Raw genomic sequence first — 24900 nt, 5'->3', positions numbered from 1 at the left:
GGTCAGGAGATCGAGACCATCCTGGCTAACACAGTGAAACCCCGTCTCTACTAAAAATACAAAAACTAGCCGGGCGAGGTGGCGGGCGCCTGTAGTCCCAGCTACTCGGGAGGCTGAGGCAGGAGAATGGAGAATGGCGTAAACCCGGGAGGCGGAGCTTGCAGTGAGCTGAGATCCGCCACTGCACTCCAGTCCGGGCGACAGAGCGAGACTCCGCCTCAAAAAAAAAAAAAAAAAAAAAAAAAAAGAAAAACAGTTTGCTATGATGAATCAAGTGCTGGAAGCTTTATGGGCTGTGGTTTGAAGCAAAGCAGGTGAGGTCAAGTTTGAAAGACGCATAGAGAGGTCAGGAGGTCGAGGCCCACGCTAGCTTGGCCATGGGCCTGGGGCTGATTAACTCAGGCTGATCACAGACACCACAATGACCATCAGGGACATTTTCAGACATCCGGAGGCAGCCTTCCTTTAAGCTCCCTGGGCAAGGCTGAGGCCCAGGTGTCTCCAGGGCAGGGGCATGCATTCCATGGGTGGGTGCTGGGATCCTTGGTCCCTCACTGCTTTAGGCCTATTCCTCTGAGATACCGGGACAGTAGCTGGATGTGGAGATACTTTCATTTCTCAGGATTCTGGCTGTTCAGGTGGCCAATTGTTTTGTTTTGTATATATGGTCTAAAGCAGTGGTTCTCACACATTAGTGTGCATCAGAATCACCTAACCTGTTAAAATACACATTTCTGATGGAAACTCCCAGAAATTCTGATTTCATAGGTCTGAGGTAGGACAGGGAATTTGCATTTCTAACAAGTTTCAAGGTGATGGGAAGCTTCTGGTCCAAGGACCACACTTTGAAAAGCTCTGGTGTAAAAAGGTGAAAAACCTTGAGAAGCTCTGGCATAAAAAGATGTGAAAACCAGAGGGGAGCAGTTCCTCCCCAGAGGAGGCCCTGGGCAACTTCTCTTGTCCCTGCCTTGCACAGCTGAGGCCTGTGATCGGGGATTCCCACAGATCATTGACTCAGGCCCGAAGAGCAGAGGTGAGGGGGTTGGGGGCTGGGTGGGGGGAGCAATGGAGGGGAATGAAGTTCGGGCTTGAGGGCAAAGTCTCAGGGGGACCTAGAATAGGAGAACTGGATGTTTTGAGGGTGGAGAGGAGATTGGGGAGACAGAGGCGCTGGTGCGGCTACTTGAGGAGGGGTAGCAGAGAAGGTCACTGTGGGGCTGGGGGAGCTGAGCTGTGAGGGCCCAGAGAGTCATGATGGGGTTAGAGGAGCAATGGGTGTGTATGTGATTCCTGAAGAAGTGAAGGAATTGAGATGTGGGGGCTGGGAGCTGATGTGGAGTCTGGGTGTGTATGTGACTCCTGAAGAAGTGAAGGGGTTGAGATATGGGGGCTGGGAGCTGATGTGGAGTTCAGCTTTCAGGGGCTGAGAGACGATGTGGGCTTTGGGGCCCAGGGAGGGGCGGTGGGAATGAGCCAGGGGTACCAGGGGCGACTTGAAGCGGGTGCGGGGATGCCAGGGCAGAATCGAGTGTCCCGCGGCTCGGAGGTATACGGCGGGGGCTGGCCGCCAGGGCGGGGCAGGGGGCGGGGCGTAGCGGTGAGACCAGGCGGTGGAGGGAGCCGAGCCGAGTCCCAGCCTGAGCCCGATCCCAAGCCGGGCGGCCGCGCCTCCCTCGCCGTCCCCGCCTGGAGCCCAGCGCCGCCGCCGCCCTGCCGCCCCCGCCGGCCGCGCAGTGACGCGGGCATGAGCCTGCTCCGCGGCCCCGCTGAGCGGGCGCTCCTGGCCCGGGCCTCGGCGCCCAGGTAAATTGGGGGGCGCGAGGCAGGGAGAGGGACTTAGGCCGCGCAGAGCCCGCGAGAGCCCCGGCGACTCCCACCCCTGATTACCCTCAGTCACTTCCCGAACCTGAGGGACGCTCCGTCCCATGGGACCTTCCTACTCTAGGGTGGAGGGGCTCAGAGACCCGCCCCCTAAAAGCCAGTGCCTGGGCCCTGAAACTCCCTGCGCTCTCTCCACCCCCAGCTCTCGTCTTCGGGATAGCCCAGGTCGCGAGATGACCTCACCCGCACCCACACAAACCCCATCCGAACAACCCAGGCCCTGCGCTCCCGGGCCTGCCAGCCGGAAGGGGCATAACCCAGCCCCTGGCAGCTCCCAACCTTCTATCAGCCTTCCTACTCCTCCCCGGGGCCTCCTGTTCTCTCAACTCCTCCAAATTCAAAGAGATGATTTTCTGTACCCCAGCTGGCCCCCACTGCCGACCCCCTCCTGACTATGGGGTTTCTCCCTACAGCCCAAACTCATGACCAGCTGCCTCCTGTTCTTGAACCTTTCTCCACTGGCCACCAAGGTCTGTCTACCTTTTCCCCAATGGCCCGCAAGGCCCTGGATCCAGTTATATGCTTTCTGTTACTGAAAAGGGGCATTAGCCGAGGCTGGGCACCTGGGTGATGTGGCAGAGCAGGGGCTCTGTGCAGCCCACCTGCCCCAAGCCATGGGGACAGGTCAGTTGCTGGGGCACTTCCACTTGGATGGAGGGTGTGGGTTGGAGGGGTCTGATGGCGAGGGCAGCGAGGGGCCTGGCAGCAGCTCTAGAAGACTACACTTTACAGTGTGGGGTGTGCTTGCTTAGGGCGGGTTCTTTCCTAGACCCTTTCAGAGGGATGTGGCACAGGTACAGGCTCTTCCTGCCCCTGCCCCCGCCCCCAACTCTGGTCCCAGGAGCTGTGTCTCCTCTCCCCAGTTGCTTGCGTTGCTGTGCTGGTACTGGTTACTCCCAGCATTTCCCTCCTGGGCAAGGCAGCAGGGATGGGCATGACCTCACTCCACAACCCTGGCCAAGGTGGGGCTGCCCAACCAGGCCTGGCCTTGGTGTCAGCAGCACACTCTTCCCTGAGGCAGCTCTGAACCAAACTGCGGATCTTGAGCGCAGCTGGTTCTCCAGTAACAACAGCCTGCTGGCCATGCCAGTCAGCGCTGAGACCCAAGGAGCTAGGAGCCTGCTGTGGCTCACTCACCTCTGGAAGCTGAGCCAGGTCCAGCCAGATGGAGGCTGGTGGTGGTGGAAGAAAGGATGGGGAGGAGGACAAGTCCTGGAGAGAATGATGCGTTCAGCCCTCAAATATTGAGCATCTCCTCCCCACCGGGCACCATTCAGGGAGCTGGGATAGAGCTGTTAACTAGGCAGACGAGGCTGAGCCACCAGGGAGCTGACATTCCAGATGTCTCTCTGTGGTCAGAAACAAATGGACAGATGTAGGAACAAGAAAATCCCATGGTGGTGTGCAATGAAGGCAGCGGCACCTGATGTTGTGAGAGAGGCTGACTAGCGGGGATCCTTTGGTGAGTCAGGGAAGGCCTCCTGGAGGAGGTGGATGAAGCAGTGGAATGAACCATGAGCGTGTGAGGGAACGATGTTGTAGGTGGGAAACAGCTGGTGCAGTGGTCCCTCGAGGGAGGGGGTTTGGCATGTTGAGGGGTGGGCAGGGGACCCAGGAGAGCAGAGTGGCACGTGGCCACAGCATTACTCTCTTGGTTTAAGGGTCTGGGGAACCGTGGCTGTTCAGATGTCCCCTCCTTCTGCCATCCCTCTCTGCCCAGGTGGGTATTTGGTCTGTCTTTGCCATCCATCTTGATGGGACTCACCATGTTTCGTGTGGTGGCCCCGATGGGGATCTGTTGGGAGCACTCCCAGCCGGCCCCTGATAACAATCTGGGGGTGGGGTGGGGGGAGAGCAGCAGGTGATGGGAAATGGCCCTGGTGCTGGAGAGAATCCCACAGATCCGATCTTCGCCGTGGGGTGGAGACAGCCAGATGACACCGAGATGGTGTCCAGGTAGGGCTGTTCCTGCAGCCCCGATAAGATCTGATCTGTCAGGGATGGGGAGACCCAGTTAGGCAGGCAGCCGCCCGCTCAGTCATTGGTTGCAGTCTCAGTGAGTAGCGTTTGTTCTGGAGCCAAAGCCTCCAGGCAGAATCCAGGTGCGAGAGGGAGTGCTCAGCGTGGCTGCCCCATGGGGCAGGTGTGCAGGGAGGGCCCTGGGAGTCTCCCGGCCCCCCGCCCCCTAGGACACCCACCCTTCCTGGGGAGAGGAGCGTTTTGGAGCTGGCTCTCCCTGCGCGGGAGCCTGTGGTGGCCTGGCACCAGGCAGGTACTGTCCCTGGGTAAGCAGCAGTGTTGGTACCAGGCTGGGAGGCGGGATACAGGGAGCCCTTGCTCCCCTCCTCCCGCACTGGAACCCTGAGAGGGGCTGCTGGACACCCTGCTTAGCTGGGAGCTCGGAGCTCACAGTGCTGGGGAAGGACCCAAGACCTCAGGTCCTCTCAAAGTAGCAAGCATTCTTCCTGCTGCAGGCTTGTGAGGCTGGCGGTGGCTCAGGAGTGGATGGGGACAGTGGCCCCAGGGACAAACAGAGCAGGGGCTACTTCAGCCCAATTCCTGGCCTGCCCAGCCTGAGCTGCTCTCCACTTTTTGTATTTTTTTAATTGATTTTTTTGAAATTTTTTAGAGACAGAGTCTCACTCTATCACCCAGGCTGGAGTAAAGTGGCTTCATCACAGCTCACTGCTACCTGGAATTCCTGAGCTCAAGTGATCCTCCCATCTCAGCCTCCCCAGTAGCTGTGACTACAGGCACGTGCCACACACCCAGCTAAGTTTTTCATTTTTTGTAGAGACAAGGTCTCTCTATGGTGCTGGGGCTGGTCTTGAACTCCTGGCCCCAAGTGATCTTCCCACTTTGGCCTCCCAAAGTGTTGAGATTACAGTTGTGAGCCACTGTGCCCGGCCTGCCCTCCACTTCTTGCTGTCCTATTGGGCCTTCACAGGCTAGGCTTGGGGGCTGCCTCGCTTGCTTAACACAATGCATTCCTTCTGGAGGATAGTGGGTTGGTTCTGGGCTCCCCTCACCACTTGACACTACTGCCTGTCAAATTTGTGGCTCTACCTATTGGCCCTGACCTTTCCCTCCTCTCCATTCCCAACCCCCCCTTGCCACACCATTTTGGGTCCTAGGTTAGGTCTTGCTCTTGCAAACCTCATTAGGGACTAAATGTGGCCAGGGGTCCCTGTGACTCAGGGCCAGAGTAAGCTGGCAGGACTTTGCCACCCAGCCTTCCCGGTGAAGGTTACTCTTCCTGCTGGGGACCTGGGGTATGGGACAGGGTGGGGCCTATGGAGAGATGCAGCAGGAGCACTCCTGAGAGCTTGGGGCCACAGTCCCTGCTGGGGCGACACTGGGAAGGAGCAGGCTGGCTTCTGGTGGTTTCATCATCCTGTCTGAGCAGCAACTCTTGAAGAAAACTATATCCCTTGAAGAAAACAATGTATATATATATAGCCCTTGGAGTTTTCAAGGTAGAAGCTCTGACCAGGCGTGGTTGCTCACACCTGTAATCTCAGCACTTTGGGAGGCCAAGCCTTGTGGATCACTTGACCCCAGGAGTTCAAGACCAGCCTTGGCAACATGGTGAAAATCCATCTCTACAAACAAGTTTTTAAAAATTAGCTGGGCATGGCAGTATGTACCTGTGGTCCCAGCTATTCAGGAGGCTGAGGTGGGTGGATCACTTGAGCCTGGGTGGTCGAAGCTGCAGTAAGCCGTGATCGCACCCCTGCATTCCAGCCTGGGTGACAGAGAAGGACCCTGTCTCAAAAGAAGAAAAAGAAGGCCAGGCATTACAGGATTACAAGACTCACACCTGTAATCCCAGCACTTTGGGAGGCCAAGGCGGGCGGATCATGAGGTCAGGAGATCGAGACCATCCTGGCTAACAGGATGAAACCCCGTCTCTACTAAAAATACAGAAAATTAGCCCAGTGTGGTGGCGGGAGCCTGTAGTCCCAGCTACTCGGGAGGCTGAGGCAGGAGAATGGCATGAACCCGGGAGGCAGAGCTTGCAGTGAGCCAAGCCAGCCTGGGCAATAGAACGAGACTCCGTCTGAAAAAAAAAGAAGAAAAAGAAAAAGGGTAGAAGCTGTTGTCCCAAGTGGGCAGGCAGGTGCCTCATGGATTCATTTCCTCATTTAAAGTAGGTAGATTTATTCACATTTTTTTCCAATGGGGAAATTGAGGCACAGTGTCTTAAGTGGCTTGCCCAGGACCACACAGCCAGCTGGATTCACACTCCAGGCTGTGCTATGTCTGGGCTGCGCTGGATGAACCCAAGGGGCCCAGTGGCTTCCTGTAGACGTGTTCTGATAGGGGGCTTCCACACTGTGGACCCACAGCCAGTGGCCAGCCTGCTAATCCTCTTGGAGGGGAACTCCTGAGCTGGTCCTTGCTCTGGGGAGAAGGCAGCCCCAGAGGCAGGCGGTGAAGACAAAGATGAGAAAATTGACCCATCTCTGGCTGCCAGAGCCCAGGTGTGGCAGAGCTGTTGGGAATCAGTTGCCAGTGGGGGACCCCAGACCAGACCTTATAGGAGGAAAGTAGACCACCTAACTATGGGAGGGTCTTGGACCCCAGGGAGCTGGGATAGAGGCAGTGAATGGGCAGGAGTGGAATTGGTGGGGGGTATCAGGGTACAAGTGGGATAGGGGAGCTTTACCCTCTCTGCCTGTCCCTTGTTTGTGTGTGCCCACTGGGGTAGTCCCATCTGTTCCTTGTTAGGCACTCAACAGACAGGCCTCCAGGACATTAATTAATGCCAAGCTGCTGGCACAACCAGCAGCATGCCTGCCCCAGGGCCCCGTTCTGGCAGCACAGATACCCAGCTGACCCCAGAAATGCTGCACCGTTCCCACCCGGTGATCCTGAAGACACAGGGGCCACATTGCTGGCATAATCCTGCCCCTGAGGCTGGATGGCAGGGAAGGCTTAGGTGGTGGCATGCGGCCAGAGATGGCAGTAGGATGTTCCCCCTCAGACTGGCCTCCATCACCACCCTGGACCTTCTCCTTCATCCCTGGCTCTGCCCCAGGCCTGCTGTGTGACCTTAGTCATGTAACTTACCCTCTCTGGGCAACTTTCTTTCCCCATCTATAAAATGCAGGGGTTAGACTGGGTCATCACTGAGGTCTCCCTTTGAGTTTGAGTCTTTGTTATCTGCAGATCCGCCTGATTTGGGGTGGTCCTGCTGGTACTCCCATTTCCTGCTCCATATTTACCTCTCTCTGGTGTCCCACACTGTCTCCTGCATATCTTGTTGCCCCAGGCCCTGGCTGGTTCTCCTATAATTAACTCCTGCTCATGCTCAGGACATGGAGGCCCTGCTTGGCTTGGCCAGACCCAGTGGCCTGTTGGGGCCCAGGCCCCACCCTCATGGACTGGCCAGCGTTCCCAACCCCAGGGCCAGGGCAAGGCGTCTGCTCCCACAGTGGCCACCTCCAGCCGGCCCAGCACATTCCTCAGGCTTATCTGGGGGCCCGCCCCACTGGACTCTGCCCTCCCACCCAGGAAGCAGCACCCAGAGCTGTGTGCGGAAGAGCTGCAGGGTCTGGGAGCAGGCCCTGCATGAGCTCAAGGTAGTGATTCTTAGCCTGGGGCTGAAGAGAAACAGGTAGAGGACCGGGTGGGGCAGGAGGGCAGAGGGGTTTGTGGGGGCTGCTGAGCTGACCAGGCAAATTGTCTTTAACATTGCAGAGCATGGGGTTCACTCAGACACCCAGGGGTCATCTCCTGGGACCCCCCTCCCCCGTCTCTGGGAAGCGCTTGCCCCTACCCCTGGGAGCGCTTGTACCCAGGAAGGGGCTTTTGCTCTTGGCAAGTTGCCCTAAATTTGCCCCAGAGTTATCACAGTTGGTGGGGACCCGAGCCCGAAATGCTGAGGAACAGCCCTCCCCACCACTTCCCTTCCTGGGTCCCCACCTCCACAGCAGGAGCCAGAGCCAGTCCTCCCAGGAAGGGGTTAACTGCCAGCCCCAGCCGTGAGGGAGGGGACTGGGCTGGACCATTTTCCTCACTGCTGCCTCCACCTCGGTTTTCCTGAATGGTTCTGTCGTCCTGGGGTGGGGAGGGAAGGGAAGGAAGAAGGGCGGGAGGAAGGAGGGAGGGAAGAGGGAGGGAGGAGTGTGGGAAGAGGAAGGAAAAAAGAGAGCGAGACAGCGAGAAGAAGAGAAAGATGTCACTGTCTCTAATCTCCCTGTCATTTTTATTTCCAGCAGGCGCGGGGCGAAGGAGCTGCTAGAACAATGCTGAGGCGGGTGAGGTGAGGAGCAGCCCCTCGCGGCAGCCCGGACAGAGTGTCTGGAACAGGTGATTGGAGGAGCCGGAGACCCAGGCACCTGGACGTCCTTCGCCTCGCCTCCGCCAGGCCCCGCGCCCCCAAAAGGTGGGAAAACCATGGCGACCAATTTCAGCGACATCGTCAAGCAAGGCTACGTGAAGATGAAGAGCAGGAAGCTCGGGGTGAGTGACCCTGACCTGCGGAGGTGCCCTGCCAAGGGAGGGGGGCCCGAGGACGGGGTCCCAGGCACGGAGGCATGGTGTGTGGGGCATGCGGCTGCCTGCCGGCTGCCGGGCATCGTGCATCTGTGGTCTCGGGGCTCCTCGCCAGCGTGCTGCCTGGCATGTGCCTGGGCTGGGTTCTGTCTGCTGCAGCCCCCGCCCCAGAGGGCTGGCTGGCATCCCAACAGCTGGGCCAGCGGTGGTGGTGGTGGCAGCAACGGTGGCCGTGGATGGGCAGGCGGCTCCCCTGCTATTGTTGAAGTTGTCACCACAGCAGCAGCAGGAGCGGCTGGCAAGGCCAGGCTGTGTCTGAGCTGAGAAGCAGCGTCTCACTTCCCCTGGCCTCCTCTCCCTTCCGTTTGCCCCCTACCCCCGGCCTCCCCTCACCTCTCCTGGCCTCTTTTCTTTTAGGTCCTCTCCCCTTGCTTCCGACTGCTTTCCGTGTGCAGATATTTAGTATATTTCAGATTGTCGTTTTTAATGTTAAAGAAGTGTTTGAAAAGGGGAGTGGTTGGCTGGGGGAGATGGGGTGGTGTGAGGCGCTGAAGCTGATATTTATGTGGTTTCTAAATGAGAATTTTGGGCAGAATGGTCCAGTGCTCTGCGACAGGCTGCTTCCCTCCAAGTTGTTGGCGGGTGACTCTATGCTTGCTTGGTGCTTGGCCCTGAACTGGGGGCTTGGAGGGACTACAGAGAAGAGGTCTCACTGGGCATGCATCCTGTCCTACCCCCTGTAGACCCCCAACTGGTGAAGACCCCCCAGAAGACAGGAGCAGAGGGGATCAACTTCATGATCTCAGTGAGGCTGTCTGAGAGCTGCCTCTTTTCCTCTGCCAGGCCCCCCTGCCAAAGACAGGTCTGGCAAGTAGCTGCCCCTTCCCCTGTAGGAAGGACAGCCCTGGTGACTGAGGTCACCCAAGTCTCGTGTTTGACCCAGGACTCCTGTCCCTCTCTCCCTTTTCTTTCCCATTGCCTTGAAGGGGTGGGTGAGCTCAGGCTGCTCAAGGCGTCCTGGCTCAGCCTGAGGGGGATGGGGGGCATGCGGAGTGGAAGAGGGATCTGCCACCCGGCTTCCTTACCTGGATACCAGACAGAGCAGGGCTGGCCTTGGAAAGGGTGGTTCTGGCCCTACCTCCCCTCCTGTTCCTCCCCGCCCTGGGGCTCAACCTAGTTGAGACTGGGCCCTGGCAGCCATCGACTTCTTTGCTGTTTCTCTGAAAGGGGATCAGCCCACTGACTTGGAGCACAGAACAAAGAGAGAAGCTGAGGCTGAGGTAGGGAGGCCAAGGAAGCAGAGGCTTCGCTTCTAACATCACTCCTCATTCCTATGGCCCCAGACCTAGCAGGTCCCCAGGGCCAGCTGGGCTGAGGCCTTGCCCAGGGCAGAGCATGCCAGGAAGGCACCGGCTACAAGGGCAGCCACTTGGGCTCAGTATCAAACCTGTTCCAGAGGGAAGGGAGACTGAGCGGCTGACAGGTGGGCACAGCCCGGATGGGAAGGTGGGGCGTGGCCAGGCCCTATCCATGCGAGGAATTCTCTTCCCTCTGAAGCCAGGAGCCTCGCTTCCCCTGGTATGAGAGGCTGCAGTCCCTCCCCAGCAGCCATTCTCATCTCAGCCCACAGAGGTGAGGGGGGAGGGGCTGAAAGAGATCAGGAGCCGGCGCTCCTACCTGCCAGGGCCTTTCTCCCGTGGCAGAGCTGTGGCAGAGTGTTTCTGAAGCACTGATCAAAGCCCTGTGCGAAGTGGGAAGGAGAGCTCTTGAGTGCGTGGCTCCCTGGGGCTGTGAATGTGTATCCTGTAACCAAGCAACCGGCGTGCTCAGGTCCCCAGGCCTTCTGCCCCTGATGCTGCAGGCTGCATGGAGCCCACCCTGGCAGGGTGTATCTGGGTCGGCAGCATCCATCCATTCATCCATCCATTCATTCACGGTTCCTTCATGTGGTCATTCACTTGTTTAGCATGGCTGTTAATGAGGCTACCAGGATATGACTGAGGATTCTGAGGATAAAATTCAGTGTCTGTCTTAAAGGAGCGCTGCAGCTGAGAACTGAGGGCTGCTGTGGTTTAGGTGGGTAGAACAGGGGCTGAGCCAGGGTCAGGAGTGCAGGAACAGACATGCCTCCTAGGGTCCCAGATAGGAGCCAGAAGTGGCCTGGCTCTGAGTGGTGTCTTGAAATGGGAACTGCCTAGGGCCACTGCACCCTGGGACCCTGCCTGCCGAGGACCTAGTGTACCCATGGCACAGTAGAGCCGAGGAGAGGGTGGGGCCCAGAGGTCCCCTGGCCTCCTTTGCTGTGCTCTCGGCCGCCACTCAGTCTCCCTACTGTTTCCAGTAAGAGGAACACCAGAGATGCCCGGGAACAGGCTCTGCAGGGCTTTTGAAGTGCCCGCTGGAAGGAGTAGGTAAACCCCAGCCACAGACTTTGGGCAGAAAAAAGCCTAGGTGGGAGGGAGGGGCTGTGCAAGGGCAGCTCTGGCCAGTGGCTGGGGCCAAACCCTCCCCTACCCCGGGTGAATGATAGGCCGGTCTGTCCCTTCAGTCCTAGAGTGGTCACTCCCCTCCCCTCCCCACCCCCTCGGGGGAGTCCCTGAAGCTACAGAGAATGTAGGTGGTTTAAGGTACAGGAGCCTCAGCAGTGGCCAGGACCAGGAAGGAAGGCACCATGCTGTGGGAGGAGCCTCAGATTCCTAGCTCCGCCCCTTTACCTCGAACAGCCTTGGGTTCCCAGCTGGAACTGTGCCCCTTACACGTCAGGGTTGGTAAGAGAATGAAAAGAGAGGGTGAGTGAAAGCCCCAGGAGACAAGAGTGGGGGTTACCTATGTAAAGACCCTCACCTAACTCAGAGAACTAGGGGTATGGGGATGTACAGGTGGGCAAGGGGCAAGGGTCTAATCCCTGTCCCCAGGAGACCCCTCTGTTGTGGCTGGCACTGCCCGAGCCCTGGCCAGATCCTGCAGTGGGCTGTGAGGGTCTGCCCTGGATCTAGACAGCCTGCTGCAAATACCAGCATCACCATTCCTTAGTGTTTTGATGCCTCCCTTTCCCCATCTATAAAATGGGGATGATAAAGGACTTATCTCAGGAGTGGCCCTGAGACTGTGCACAGTGCGAATAACAGGTGTGAGCAGGAAGCACTCAGGAATGCTGGCTACTCGCTAAAAGCGGGGCACACAGTAAATGGCAGGTCAGGAGAGCACCCTTTGTGGAACAGCGTTTTGGAGCCAGCCAAGAAATCAATGACTTTTCAATTTGGGGAGGAGGCTTCTCTCCCAGGGAGGTGACACTGCTGTTGACTCCCACCCCTGGTGTCCCCAGGCTGGGGCTCCAGAGAAGGCTGTGCGGCACCGCCCCCTGTGGTAGGCAGGGGTGGCTGCAGGGCCATGCTGGCAGGGTGGGAGTGGTCCAGGGAGGTCTGAGCCCTGTCATCTCGCCCCACAGATCTACCGGAGGTGCTGGCTGGTGTTCCGGAAATCCTCCAGCAAGGGGCCCCAGCGGCTGGAGAAGTATCCAGATGAGAAGTCAGTGTGCCTCCGGGGCTGCCCCAAGGTTAGGAGGCCTGGGTCCTAGCTCCCCCAACCTGTAAGCAAAGACAGTCTGCTGAGGCCTGAGGTCTGCGCACCCTCCTAGGGGTGGCAGGGCTGTGAGGGATGGAGAGAGAGAGAGAGAGAGAGAGAGAGAGAGAGAGAGAGAGATATGCACTGGCCTGGCTAAGTCCCTCGTCGATGCTGTCCCAGGTGACTGAGATCAGCAACGTCAAGTGTGTCACACGGCTCCCCAAGGAGACCAAGCGGCAGGCGGTGGCCATCATATTCACTGACGACTCGGCACGTACCTTCACCTGCGACTCAGGTGAGGCGCTGAGTGTGGACCTCCATCTGCCTCCCCTGGGGTGGTCATGGTCAGAGGTCCAGCTAGGAGCGGGCAGAGCAGGGCTAACCCTGGGTGGAGATGGTGGTGGGGTGTGTGTGGGGTTGGGGGTGCTTTCAGGGAACAGGCCCTCAGGGTTGAGGCAGGATAGGCAGGCAGAACCCACTATCCTTGCCCTCCCTGCTGTGCATGGTGGCATAAGTCAGGCTGGGCAGATGGGTTGGGCTACTGGGCTCCCGGAGCCGCATGATGAAGTAGCATTTTCTTCAGAGCTGGAGGCAGAGGAGTGGTACAAGACACTATCTGTGGAGTGTCTGGGGTCCCGCCTCAACGACATCAGTCTGGGAGAGCCTGACCTCCTGGCCCCAGGGGTACAGTGTGAGCAGACAGGTGAGGCTGGGCCCTGGCCCTGGGGGTGGGGAGGGGGAGGAGGAAGAGGAGAGGAAGGGAGGGAGGAAGCCCCCATCTGGGGCATCTCTGTGCCCACTTGTCCACCCTCCCCCACTCCAGATCGCTTCAATGTATTCCTGCTGCCCTGCCCCAACCTGGACGTGTATGGTGAGTGCAAGCTGCAGATCACCCACGAGAACATCTACCTCTGGGACATCCACAACCCCCGTGTGAAGCTCGTCTCGTGGCCCCTCTGCTCACTGCGCCGCTATGGCCGGGATGCCACACGCTTTACCTTTGAGGCTGGCCGGTAGGACCCTCTTGCCTCTCAGCCCTGTCCTACCATGGTGTGATGGGGGCTGCCGTTCACTCTGTGTTGGGCACTGCACTAGGAGCTTGGTTTATTTATTGGCATAGCAATCCCAAGGGGGAATGTAATGTTCCCATTTTACAGACGAAGAAATGAAATGGAGGCTCAGAGGAGTAACTTGCCCACAGCATGCAGATCAATTGAAGCTATTTACCAAAAGTCATAGACTACTTTGGCTTAAGTCAAATGCGGGTTCAGGCACTTATTAGTTCTGTGACTGTAGACCTGAGTCTGGGTTTCGGGAATAATAAAGTACGTAACCTCCTAGCATTATAGTGAAGACTGGGTATCCCCTCACTTGAACTCTGGAGTCAGCCTGCCTAGACTGAAATTACATATAATCCTCTGCAGAACCTTGGTTGAGTTACTTAGCTTCTGTATGCCTCAGTTTCCTCATCTATAAAATGGTTTGGGAAAATGCATAACAATGAGGAAACTATTTATGGTACAAAGACCAGAGGGAGGTGGTAAACTGAATGGGTTAATTCTTTTTTTTTTTTTTTTTGAGGCGGAGTCTCGCTCTGTCGCCCGGACTGGAGTGCAGTGGCCGGATCTCAGCTCACTGCAAGCTCCGCCTCCCGGGTTTCCGCCATTCTCCTGCCTCAGCCTCCCGAGTAGCTGGGACTACAGGCGCCCGCCACCTCGCCCGGCTAGTTTTTGTATTTTTAGTAGAGACGGGGTTTCACCGTATTAGCCAGGATGGTCTCGATCTCCTGACCTCGTGATCCGCCCGTCTCGGCCTCCCAAAGTGCTGGGATTACAGGCTTGAGCCACCGCGCCCGGCCAGGTTAATTCTTGTAATGCATTTTGAGCACCAGCTGGTATAGAAAATGCTCAGCACATTTGCATCATGTGGTCGGACCCCCAGACCACAGCCCTGCCTGTCCTCCCGGCCTGGAAGGCAGCCACAGCTTGCAGTTGCAGGACAGCCTAACCAATTACATGCATGTCTGTGGTGGGTCCCCACCGTCTTGCCCTCTGTGCCATCTGTGTCCCCAGGATGTGTGATGCTGGGGAAGGACTCTACACCTTCCAGACACAAGAAGGGGAGCAGATTTACCAGCGAGTCCACAGTGCCACCCTGGCCATCGCCGAGCAGCACAAGCGGGTCCTGCTGGAAATGGAGAAGAACGTGAGGGTGAGGCAGCGGGCATCAGTCCAGATTACAGGGTTAGCGGAGGGGGGCGAGTGGGCAGGCAGGGCCAAGTGCCTGGGCTACACAGTGGAGGCAGGTAGGGTCTTGGGCAGGCTGCCCAGGGATACTGTGAGCCACTAATGGGAGTGACCTCTTCCTTTGCCCCACAGCTGCTGAACAAGGGCACGGAGCATTACTCGTATCCCTGCACACCCACGACCATGCTGCCCCGCAGTGCCTACTGGCACCACATCACGGGTTCCCAGAACATCGCCGAAGCCTCCAGCTATGCTGGTGAGTCGCTTCCATGCCCCACACCCACCTGCCAGGAGGCTCTGTGGAGGATGAGGCCTATTGGGCAGGGGTCTTTTGACCTAGCTCTGAGTTCTGAGCCTGCTTCTGTGCCCACAGGTGAGGGCTATGGGGCAGCCCAGGCCAGCTCGGAAACGGACCTCCTCAACAGATTCATCCTGCTAAAGCCAAAGCCCAGCCAGGGGGACAGCAGCGAAGCCAAGACCCCATCCCAGTGACGACAGTGCTGGCGAGCACCGATGACTACTGGGGGCTGCCTGCTGCGGGGCTGGCTGCAGTGTACCGTGGACAGCCTCAAGGGGCTGTCGACCAAGAGCCTGGAGAAAGGGAGCAAGCTGCCCTCTCCTTGCCCCCAAGGGTGAGACTGGACTGAGGCAAAGGGCTGGCCACACCACCTGAGCATGTGTGAGGGGCTGGAGCTACCGTGGGACTATATACTGTTATTGATTTTAATATATATGGCTTATAATATACTCTGTATCAATGAGATCCCCTCACCCTCACCCCATCCTTCCCCACCAATACACACACATACTGTTTAATCCTATGACCAGGCCATAGTCAAGGCTGTTTTTGAGTATAAGGGCAGTTGTGTCCATCCTCCATGGCACAACCCTCCTGCTGCCAGAACCTGCTTGAACTACCAGGGCCAGAGGAGGGGGACAATCAGAGCTTGAGGCTGGCACTCTGACTGCTGGCTTTTCCCAAACAGCCCAAGGGCCGGAACAGCAGGTGGCTTCTCAGTTCCTCTGGGCCTGGAGTGACACAGGAAGGATCTGCGCTTCCACTGTGCTGCTTGCCAGCCTTGCAATTGGAGTTTTAAGCAGAGGTGACATCTGGTTGACGCCTCAGGTGAAAATCTGGTTTTAAAATGTAACTTCTGCACAGGCTCCTTCCTGCTTTGTAGGCTGGGAAGATGCCCTCGGGGTAGGGATGCTGATTACCTCGGCCACGTGGAGGAAGGCTGGAACTTGTTCCTGCCCCACGGCCAGGCCAGGAGGGAAGGCTGCAGCAGGACTGCCGTGGGGAGCACCCCTGCTGCCCCCTCACTGACCAGGGGTGAACAATGCCCAAGCAGAGGGAGCCCCTTGGCCCTGTTTGGCCACGTTCTGGCCAGCCAAAAGCACTCTGAAACCTAGCCCTTCCCGTTTCCTCCTCCCCACATGGTGCTGAGGCTCCCTGCTGTAATGCAATTAAAGCAATTGATTTTCTAGTGCTGGTATTTGTTGACTACCATGCAGAAGGGCTATCTTTCTATTCACGTCAAACCTTTGGTTGTGTGGGGTTTTTTGTTGTTTTTTGGGTTTTGTTTTTTAATACTTTAGGGTCCTGATTTGCGGGAACAGACCTTCTTGTAAATAACCACTATCTGAGTTGTGGTAGGAGGATGATAAAGCACGCAGCCCCTCCCAAAGGAGCCCTTGAGCTAGGGAGGTGGTGCAGTCAGCCTCGCTCTCAACGTGACCCGGGAATGACCACCCAGAGGGATGAGCTAGCCTGTAGAGGGGAACTGGGGTCCAAAGGTCTTTGGGGAGGGAGGCAGAGCTGGCTGGCTCAGCTAAGTGGCACGATGACGCATGAAGGAGATTATGTTGTGCTCTTTATTGCCAAAAATAAACACTTTTAAAAAGACAACTTCTGTTAATCAATAAATATCCTTTCCTTTCTGTACTGGATCTCTGGTTTTCTCCAGGCTGCCTAATTAACTGCTTTGTACATGTTCCTATCTGGAGACAGTGCTGAGGGGTTAGGGCCAGAGGCTTCATTAAGGAGAAATGAAATATTCCTCCTGTGTATGTGGGAGGGGCCCTTGGTCCTGCGGCTGCTTCCACCCCCCTGCCCCCACCAAACTAAATGATCAGGCCATTGATGGTGAAGGGGTTCATAACTGCTGGACAGAGAATGAAATATCGTGTTTATTTGGTGGGGAGGGGACAGACAGGGTCTAATGCTATTCCAAAAGGTTACTTCTCAAATTAGGGACACTGAATAAAGGCTATGGCACTTGATCCTAACACTAGAAATCTAAGGTACAACTGAAAATGACTCATTTTGGACAGAAAGGGTTTAAAGAGCTGGACTAACCAGGAGAGAAGTGCAGTTGGTTCCCTACAGGTGCGCTGGAAACAGTCCAGAAGGGACCTTCTGGGATCTGGGGAGCACTGCCGTCAATTATGAACAGCAGTCAGGGCCAGTCAAGACCGGTCCTGCCTAAACACCACTGCATCCCTGGTGATCGATCTGTGACCCTCTTCTCATTGGTACTGATGTCCTGCCAAGACGCTCAAGCAACAGTAGACTAGATTCTCTAGAAGAGTCTGAAGAGAGACCCCCATATCCAGCTGCTGGCCTGAATCTCCGTTTTTGCTGAAGCAGGCAAGCTACAGTTAATTTATGGTTAGCACATCACTCTGGATCTCGTGGCTTAATTGAGTTTGTAAATCACTCAGTTTCTTCTTCAATCCAGAGAGGGCTGACAGGACAATGGTTTCAGGACGCAGAGAGCCACAGGACTCCACGTTGTAGTAAAACCTAGGAGGCAAGAGTCCAGTGAGCGCCCTGTGAGGCAGGCTGGCCGACCCGAGCTCTGGCCATAGACAACCCTCCCTCCTTCCGGGTCTTGGCTCTGTTCCCACATGGAACTTGACCTTGGGTCAGGGCTGACTTCATCTAAAGCCTCTTATATAGGGTAGTTTCAACACACTTTGCACGACTGCAAGGAGGCTACAACTACCTCATAAGGTACCTGTGAAAATCCTAAAGTTCTGTATGTACGCATGCCCCACTGAGGAGAGAGTGGAAAACCAAGTGAGCAGTGACCAGTGACAGCTCTTTCACAGTCACCCCTGTGGAACTTGGGTCCAAATCTCTGCCCCTAGCGTTGACCTGAAGAATCTCTTCTTTGGGGGCTGAAAATCAGAATAGGAACAACCTGGATAACTGGAGGTTCCTCTTTGTCACAGTGACCAAAAGGGGGCTGACGGCCTGCCCTGGGATGTGCACATACCACAGGTCTGGTTTAGCAGTCAGCAGCCCTCCTCAGCTTGTGAGAACTGCGAGGTCGGGGAGAGGGACTGCCTAACTCACGGCCTGAACCAAAACCATCCCTTCTTACACACTTTACCTTCCCATGTCCGAGCAGGCTCTTACCTTTCTGGCTTGCCGTTGGGGTCATAGGGAGCCTGCGACTCATCCTCATCCAGCTCCGAGTACTCACTCTTTGGCCTGAGGTCAAACACAGGTCAGCACAAGGTTGCCACTGCTGTTTTTGAGGCACCCAAGTTCCTAGAAAGCCTGCCACATCTCAGTCAACAGCAGCCATTTCTATGACACACCCACCCCAAATGCCTGCCATCACTCCTAAGGGGAACATACCATTCCTCAGGCTTGGGGTACACTGTGTGCCTCAGGGCATTGTCTGGATCGTATTCAAAAGCCACCCCTGCAGTAGGGTTCCACTTGGCATGCTCCTTGCCAAAGCCCTTTTTGGCATAGGCTCGAAGTCTCAGCTCCTGGCCCTTTCTCAACTTGACGATGAGGATGTCTGCAGGGAGAGGCACAAGTCAGTCGAGGGCCAGGAGAGACATGGTTCTCCAAATTCTGACTTGGAGTGCCACTGCAAGACCACACACATCTGGAAAAATGGGTCTAAAGCCAATTTGCGAGGAGACCAGGCAGCACGAGAGGCTGTATCTGTCTCTGCTTCCCGCTGGCCCACAGAGTGACAGATCAGGAAGACTCACCATCCTGCTCCACGTAGTCATTGGGGTCATTATCTCGGTTCCGGGATGTCACCTGTAGGGAGTCCACCAGGCATTCATTAGCTGCTCACCTCTCCAGTCACCTCCTCTGGCATCTATATCCCAGCACCTCTAGACTGCAATCTGTCAACCAGGGAAGGAGCACCTGACGAGGTGGTGGCACAGATGCCCCCAGGACTCCAACCCCCACTTCATGGTGTGGTGATGGCCTCAGGCAAAACAATTCCATGGCCTTTAAAAGGGTCCCTGGGTGACAGAGGGTGTGCAGTAGCAACGATGCTAACCATGCAACGATGCCCAAGAAGAATCCAGAATTAGCACTTCTAGGGATCAGATTAAGGCAGAAGGTAACACGGAATGCCAACATGTTATAAGGATCAACCCCAGTCTAGCCCACCTGGAGCCAGCAAAAGAAGAGAAAAGATCCCAGGGAAAAGAGGCTGCTCTCCTGCACTGACCGGAATGACCCGGGGGCTGTTGGAGATGAGGTCTCGAGATGTGACATGTCGCGTCTGGTCTTCATTGCACCGCACGTCGAGGGTGAACTCCACTGAGCACTCGGGGCAGAACTCCTCACATGTGCAGTCCTAAGGTAGGAAGAGAAGCGGGAATGAGTCTACAGGGAGATGGCAACTCCTGCCTTGGCTCCCTGTCTTGGTTTCCTGCATCTAATGCCCAGTTCCTTAAGTTTCTTCACCTGTAAAAAGGGGTTCATCAGTCTCCAGGTTCTTGTGGGCTGTGACAAACTGGTATACCATTCTCATGGACTGCCCAAGTTTAGAGACAACTTATACATACATTGGCACCCACATTTCCTTCCCACTCCCACCAGCTGTAAGGCCACCTCTGGAGACACACTGCTAACATCTCCCTCTGGCCCTTGAACTACTCTTCCTCAGATAACCAAGGCTATGAGGCAGAGGAGGATGCTTTCACACTCTATAGTTCAGCTTCCCAAGAACTAAGAGGACCAGCTTAGGAATGTAATCATCATTTAAAATAAAACCACCAAGGAACAGAAAAAAGTACTTTTCAAGTTCTAGACTACTCACCTTTTCTAAAAAATCCTTTCTATTATGGAAAATTTCATACATAACCACTTTCCATAATTATTAACATTTTGCCATTCTTAAAACAACTGACTCATTCCCATGTTAGGGACTATTAATTGCAGTTTCATTTCAGGCAAGAAGACAGTTACTAGGATGCAATCAAGCAAGCTGTTCTCTCCCTCACACCAGTGAGGAAAACCCAACATTCTTTTGATGTTTGCATGATAAGGAAGAAGCAGCAGCTAGAGGTCCCACCTGGGTCCTCTACAGTCACACACAGGTGAGGTATGAAGGTAACCCAGATCCTTGACACAGAATCACTTTTAGAAATATGAAATGGGGCTGGGCACAGTGGCTCACACCTGTAATCCCAGCACTTTGGGAGGCTGAGGTGGGAGGATCGCTTGAGTCCAAGAGTTCGAGACTAGCCTGGACAATATGGCAAGACCCTGTCTCTACAAAAAATACAAGAAAATTGTATTTTTAGGGTGTGGTGGTGCACAGCACCTGTAGTCCCAGCTACTTGGGAGGCTGAAGCAGGAGAATCATTTGAGCCCAGAGGCTGAGGTCACAGTGAGCCGAGATCATGCCACTGCACTCCAGCCTGGGTGACAGAGTGAGACCTGTCTGAAAAAATAGAAAAAGAAATATGAAACGGGAGAATCAAAATGTAATGGAAGATAAAAATATGAAAAGATATTCAACCTAAAAAAATGTACTGAGGCTGCGCACGGTGGCTCACACCTGTAATCCCAGTACTTTGGGAGGCCGAGGCGGGTGAATGCCGAGGCGGGTGAATCACGAGGACAGGAGAGCGAGACCATCCGGGCTAACACAGTGAAACCCCATCTCTACTAAAAATACAAAAAAATTAGCCGGGCGTGGTGGCAGGCGCCTGTAGTCCCAGCTACTCGGGAGGCTAAGGCAGGAGAATGGCGTGAACCCAGGAGGCGGAGCTTGCAGTGAGCTGAGATCCGGCCACTGTACTCCAGCCTAGGCGACAGAGCGAGACTCTGTCTCAAAAAATAAAAAATAAAAAAAAAAAAGAAAATGGACTGATTCTGGATCACCCAAAGCCATCAAGAGGGAGTAGTCTTAAGCTGCTATGTAATGCAGCCTAGTGAAAGGATGAAGGTAACCTACTACTATCCCACTCTCTCCAAAGTCTGAAGGCCTGTTAACATGCCATCAGGGAGCAAACACGACCAGGAGGAAGCGGGTAAGAGTGTGGCCATGTTTAAGCAGCATCACTTGCGAGTGAGGGGACAGCGTGAATCTGCAAACACCAGGACTAGTTCCCCAGAAGCTGCTCTTGTGAGACAGCTCCCATTCCCTCTGCTCCTTGCCTACCCCAACCTTCTGTTGACTCCTGTAGCATCCTAAGGCCCCTGCTACTAGGAAGCGATGCTTTGGAAGGAAGAACCTCCACTGTAAACAGGCAATCTGGTGGATCTGGCTAACAACATTTCCTGATGTCCTGTGTGTTAATCAATCTGAAGCCCCATCAGAACCAAGGATCAAGGCCTGCCCAGGCTCTAGACAACATCTCCACATTGTTGTTCCAGACCTACAATACTACTCAAGCTGGATGCCAAATGTCAGGAAAAATCCCTTTGTGAACCAAAGGCTTCCCACCAAACCTCACATTCCACCCAATCACATAGCATACCCGGGAGTACTGCAGCTTGTCCACAATGTCATCACTAATGAGAGGAATTAATCCTGTAAAAAACAGAAAAGCACTTTAAAGAAAACCAAACAGCCAAGCCAAAATGAGAAACCAGAAGCCTCCTGGGGGTGAGGCTGGAAGGAAGCCCCCTCCTGACACTAGGCACAGTACCCTCCCTTCTAATAAAAAGAGTACTCACCAAGCCTGTGAGCGATGAACTCATCATGAAGGACTGAGGAATTGGCATCAATCTGAACCCAGTCAATGGCTACAAAATGAAAGAAGCAAACATGGAGTTTAGCCATCAAATTTACCTAGAGACTTAATGCAGTGGTTCTCAAGATTTAGGAATCACCTGACACTAAACTGCGGACGGTTGGGCTGATTTCACAGCACTAGAGTGGGGCCCAGGAACTTGCATTTTAATAAGACCCACACACACCACACACCTCACCTCCCTGCCCAGGTGAATTTAACGCAGGGGGCTCCCTGCTTCACAGAAAACATTGATGCAGAGAATATCATGGGAATGGAAACATGTTTATTTGAGCTGAGTATTTCCATGAGAAGCACTTAAATCTGCTACCTGTGCCACCACCAAATCCAAGAACATGAACTATTTGAGCACTTCAAAGTCAGGGAAAACCTCACAGAAGTAACACAGACTTATGGGCCATACCTCATTTTAGGATATAATGACTGGACTGCCCAACTTAGCACTTTTTAAACACTCAACCAACACACGTTTACTGAATTCCTTTAACGCGCAAAGCATACTAAATATAGAACGCAATCCCTAGCAGCAATGAGCAGGTAGGAGGGTAAAGACGGTATTATCTATCACACATGCTTGACTTAAACACACATTTATTCATTCATAAACATTTGCATGGAACCAACTAAATCCAGGAATCAAATGGCACTGGAGCCCAACTGCCAAATGAGGGACACAGATACTAGAACAGAGGTCGGAAGAGGACCTCCACATACTAGGCCTCCACCTACTCTGTCCTGCTATGCTTCCCATTGCTTTCCCGGTCCAAGCCAACTAAGAGAACCCTGACTCAAGCTTTTCTGCCTCTTTAATCCCCCAGCCCCTCCCTCGAGTACACCCTTCCCCTCCTCACTGTACAGGTTAAGATCCTCTGTGCCTCCTAAAAACTAAGCCTTGCCTGCCCTCTATGCTACAGGTGTGGCACTCCCTCTCTTTCAACTCCTCTCTCACAAAACTCTCTTCAGACTTCCCTGAAGACACTTGTCCTAGTGTGCCTTGTGTCACATTTGTGTATGTTATGTTTATACCCCAAGCTTCAGAAATTCCTTCAGGCAGGTGCTGGGATGTCTTTGTATTCCTAGCTTGGGTGCTCAACATTATTTGTAGAACTGAATTTGTGGGGCAAGAGGCATTTAGACTCAGAATGGCAGGGCTGCATCACAAAGTACAACGCCCTCACCTGACTCTTGATGAAACTGAGGTCCAGAGGCATGAAGTGATTAGTCAGGGGGAGGTCCAGCACTCCCAGCTGAATTGAAGAAGTGACTGGGGGGCCGGGGGTGGTAGTGGATAAACTACAATGTTCTCTTGCCTAATCACTTGGCTTGCTTATTTCCTTAAAAGTCTAAATATTTGATGCCACAGTTATGACTTATATTTCTTTTGCCTAACCCAAACTCTCTGGACCTGACTCTCGGAAATGCTTGAAGTATTTCATACAAGTATAATCAATGCATTAAGCACCTGGAGCAAAGTGGCTGGAGCCAGACCAGAAATTGATCTTCCCTCCTCTAAGAGCCAACTGCACCATAGCTATGCTTCTCCTCAACTACTGATCAGTCTACCTTGCTTTAGTGTTGTCTGTGGATTCATCTCTCCCCCGAAACCTCACTGTGGACTCCAGGAGGGCAAAAACCATGTTCTCTACAGCTTTGCATTCCCAGAGCTTACCACCATGCCTGCCACTTACGTGCTCCATAAATGCTGTTGAAGGAATAGATTAATAAAAAAGCCATCTACCAGCACTGAGCACTCATTAAACATAAAGCACTTCTATGGATTACCTCACTTAATCCTTAACATTACCCTGATAAAGATCATTAGTGGCTGAATGTTACAGATGAGGAAACTGCAGCACGCAGAAGTTTAATAACTTGCCCAAGTTTCACAAAAATAGTAAGTGATGCAGCCATAAAAAAAAACGAAATCATGTCCTTTGCAGCAACATGGACGCGGCTGGAAGCCACTATCCTCTTTTTTATTTCCTTTTGTTTGAGAAGGAGTCTCACTCTGTTGCCCAGGCTAGAGTGTAAGTGGCATGATCTCAGCTCAATGCAACCTCCACCTTCCGGGTTCAATCAGTTCTGCCTCAGCCTCCCCAGTAGCTGGGATTACAGGTGTGTACCACCACACCCGGCTAATTTTTGTATTTTTAGTAGAGACGGGGTTTTCCCATGTTGGCCAGGCTGGTCTCGAACTCCTGGCCTCAGGTGTTCCTCAGCCTCGGCCTCCCAAAGTGCTGGGATTACAGGCCTGAGCCCGGTCTGGAAGCCATGGTATCCTAAGAGAATTAACACTGGAACAGAAAACCAAACACCGCATGGGAGTTAAAACTAGGCACGCATGGACATAAAGATGACAATATAGACACACTGGTGACTACTAGAGCGGGGAGGGAGGCAGTGGGGCTAGGAGTAAAAAACTACCTATTGGGTACTATGCTCACTACCTGGGTGAAAGGATCATTCATATCCCAAACCTCAGCATCACGCACTATACCCAGGCAACAACTCTGCACCAGTGTACCCCCATGAATCCAAAATAAAAGTTGAAAACATTTAAAAAAATTTTGTGACAATAGTAATGAAAACAGTATTTGAACCCAGGTCTGCACACTGTTAAACCCATGCTTCTCAGCAATGCATACACAGGACAAGGGTGGACCTAAGTGGTCCGTGGGTGCCAGGGAGGCGGCCACTGGGCCAAGGGCACAGGGTATGGTCAAGTCTCCAGCAATGCACTTTTCTCAGCACTATCACCCTCAGCCCGAACCAAGGACTGGAAGGAGCCCCAAGGAGTGTGGGTGGAGAGCGGAGCAGGAACCCGTGGGCCCAGGAACGAGGAAGGGGGGTCGCTTACCTATTATGGGCACCTCAGCGATGAAGACCCTCCGAATCGAATTGGCCACCCTGAAAGACGAAAAGCCAAGGGGCGTGAAGGCGCTGCAGCCTCGATAGGCTGGGCCCTGGGGCACGGGGGCAGCTCTGGAACGACATCGCCCCCACTCCACCCCCGCTCCCTGCCCCCGGGGCCCCGGCTTGGGCCTCCCGGCGCCCCAGAGCCTCCAGCCTCTTCCCTCGGCAGCCTTACGCCAGGTCGGTGTTCTCGATGATGAACTTCACATTCTCGTCAGTGAGCTCAGTGATCCGCACGGTGGGCTGGTTGGCGTACGGCATCGCTCCCTGTGGCCGCCAGCCTCAGCGTCAGCTCCGCGGTGACTGCGACTGCGCCACCGCCGATACCGGAAGTCAGTTAGCGTGGCCTCCGCAAAGACGGCCCACAGCGCCGCCTGCTGCTCGGAGGCCGGAACAGCCGAGCGTCTTCTACCGCCTCCTGCTTTAAAATGTACCGGATTCAGCTATCTCGGAGGGTAGTTTGGCAAAACACGCGTACGTCCTTGACTTAACAGTAACACTTCTAAGAATTCATACTGCAGAAACACTTGCAGTTGTAAACAAAGATACGAGTGCAGGGACGTTCATGGTAGTACTGTTTGTACTGTCCATTGATAAGAGACCTGGTGAAGTATACACACATAGAATACCATGAAGCCCTTAAAAAGAACTTGTACATCTACAGAAAAACAAAAGTATATTTTAATATGAATGCATATTTTAGCAAAGTATACCTGAATTACAAGTAAATACCCTTTCCCTTGCAGTCTCAAGTATGGACCAT

The 24900-nt window shown here is 54.5% G+C and overlaps 2 protein-coding genes across 9 annotated transcripts; one reads left to right on the top strand and one right to left on the bottom strand.

Annotated features, from left to right (window-relative positions):
• Window positions 1–1613: 1613 nt before the first annotated feature.
• Window positions 1614–16137, top strand: DOK4 (docking protein 4). 8 transcript variants are annotated; one of them, XM_033218529.1, is made up of 9 exons: window positions 1615–1803; window positions 8103–8349; window positions 11831–11938; window positions 12127–12241; window positions 12530–12649; window positions 12770–12959; window positions 14019–14157; window positions 14325–14448; window positions 14566–16133. In XM_033218529.1, exons 2-9 carry the CDS (start codon window positions 8284–8286, stop codon window positions 14682–14684), a joined length of 981 nt encoding a protein of 326 aa, XP_033074420.1. In that variant the 5' UTR covers window positions 1615–1803; window positions 8103–8283; the 3' UTR covers window positions 14685–16133. The 8 variants fall into 8 exon arrangements, 7 of the variants coding, with proteins under 7 accessions (XP_033074418.1, XP_033074415.1, XP_033074420.1 ...); XM_033218530.1 differs by lacking the exon at window positions 1615–1803 and adding an exon at window positions 7417–7501 and having other exon boundaries at window positions 14566–16137; XM_033218527.1 differs by having other exon boundaries at window positions 1614–1803; window positions 8106–8349; window positions 14325–16137.
• On the bottom strand, window positions 16050–24828 carry POLR2C (RNA polymerase II subunit C). Its single transcript, XM_033218536.1, has 9 exons — window positions 24313–24828; window positions 24082–24131; window positions 21148–21216; window positions 20949–21001; window positions 18686–18814; window positions 18210–18261; window positions 17842–18010; window positions 17617–17691; window positions 16050–16998 (listed from the first exon to the last, which is right to left on the bottom strand). Exons 1-9 carry the CDS (start codon window positions 24396–24398, stop codon window positions 16854–16856), a joined length of 828 nt encoding a protein of 275 aa, XP_033074427.1. The 5' UTR covers window positions 24399–24828; the 3' UTR covers window positions 16050–16853.
• Between the last annotated feature and the right edge of the window lie 72 nt (window positions 24829–24900).

Source organism: Trachypithecus francoisi, unplaced genomic scaffold, assembly GCF_009764315.1.
Source record: "Trachypithecus francoisi isolate TF-2019V2 unplaced genomic scaffold, Tfra_2.0 Lachesis_group10, whole genome shotgun sequence".
NCBI lineage: Eukaryota > Metazoa > Chordata > Mammalia > Primates > Cercopithecidae > Trachypithecus > Trachypithecus francoisi.
The sequence above is the reverse complement of the archived record's forward strand: the minus strand, read 5'-3'. Positions and strand labels throughout refer to the sequence as shown.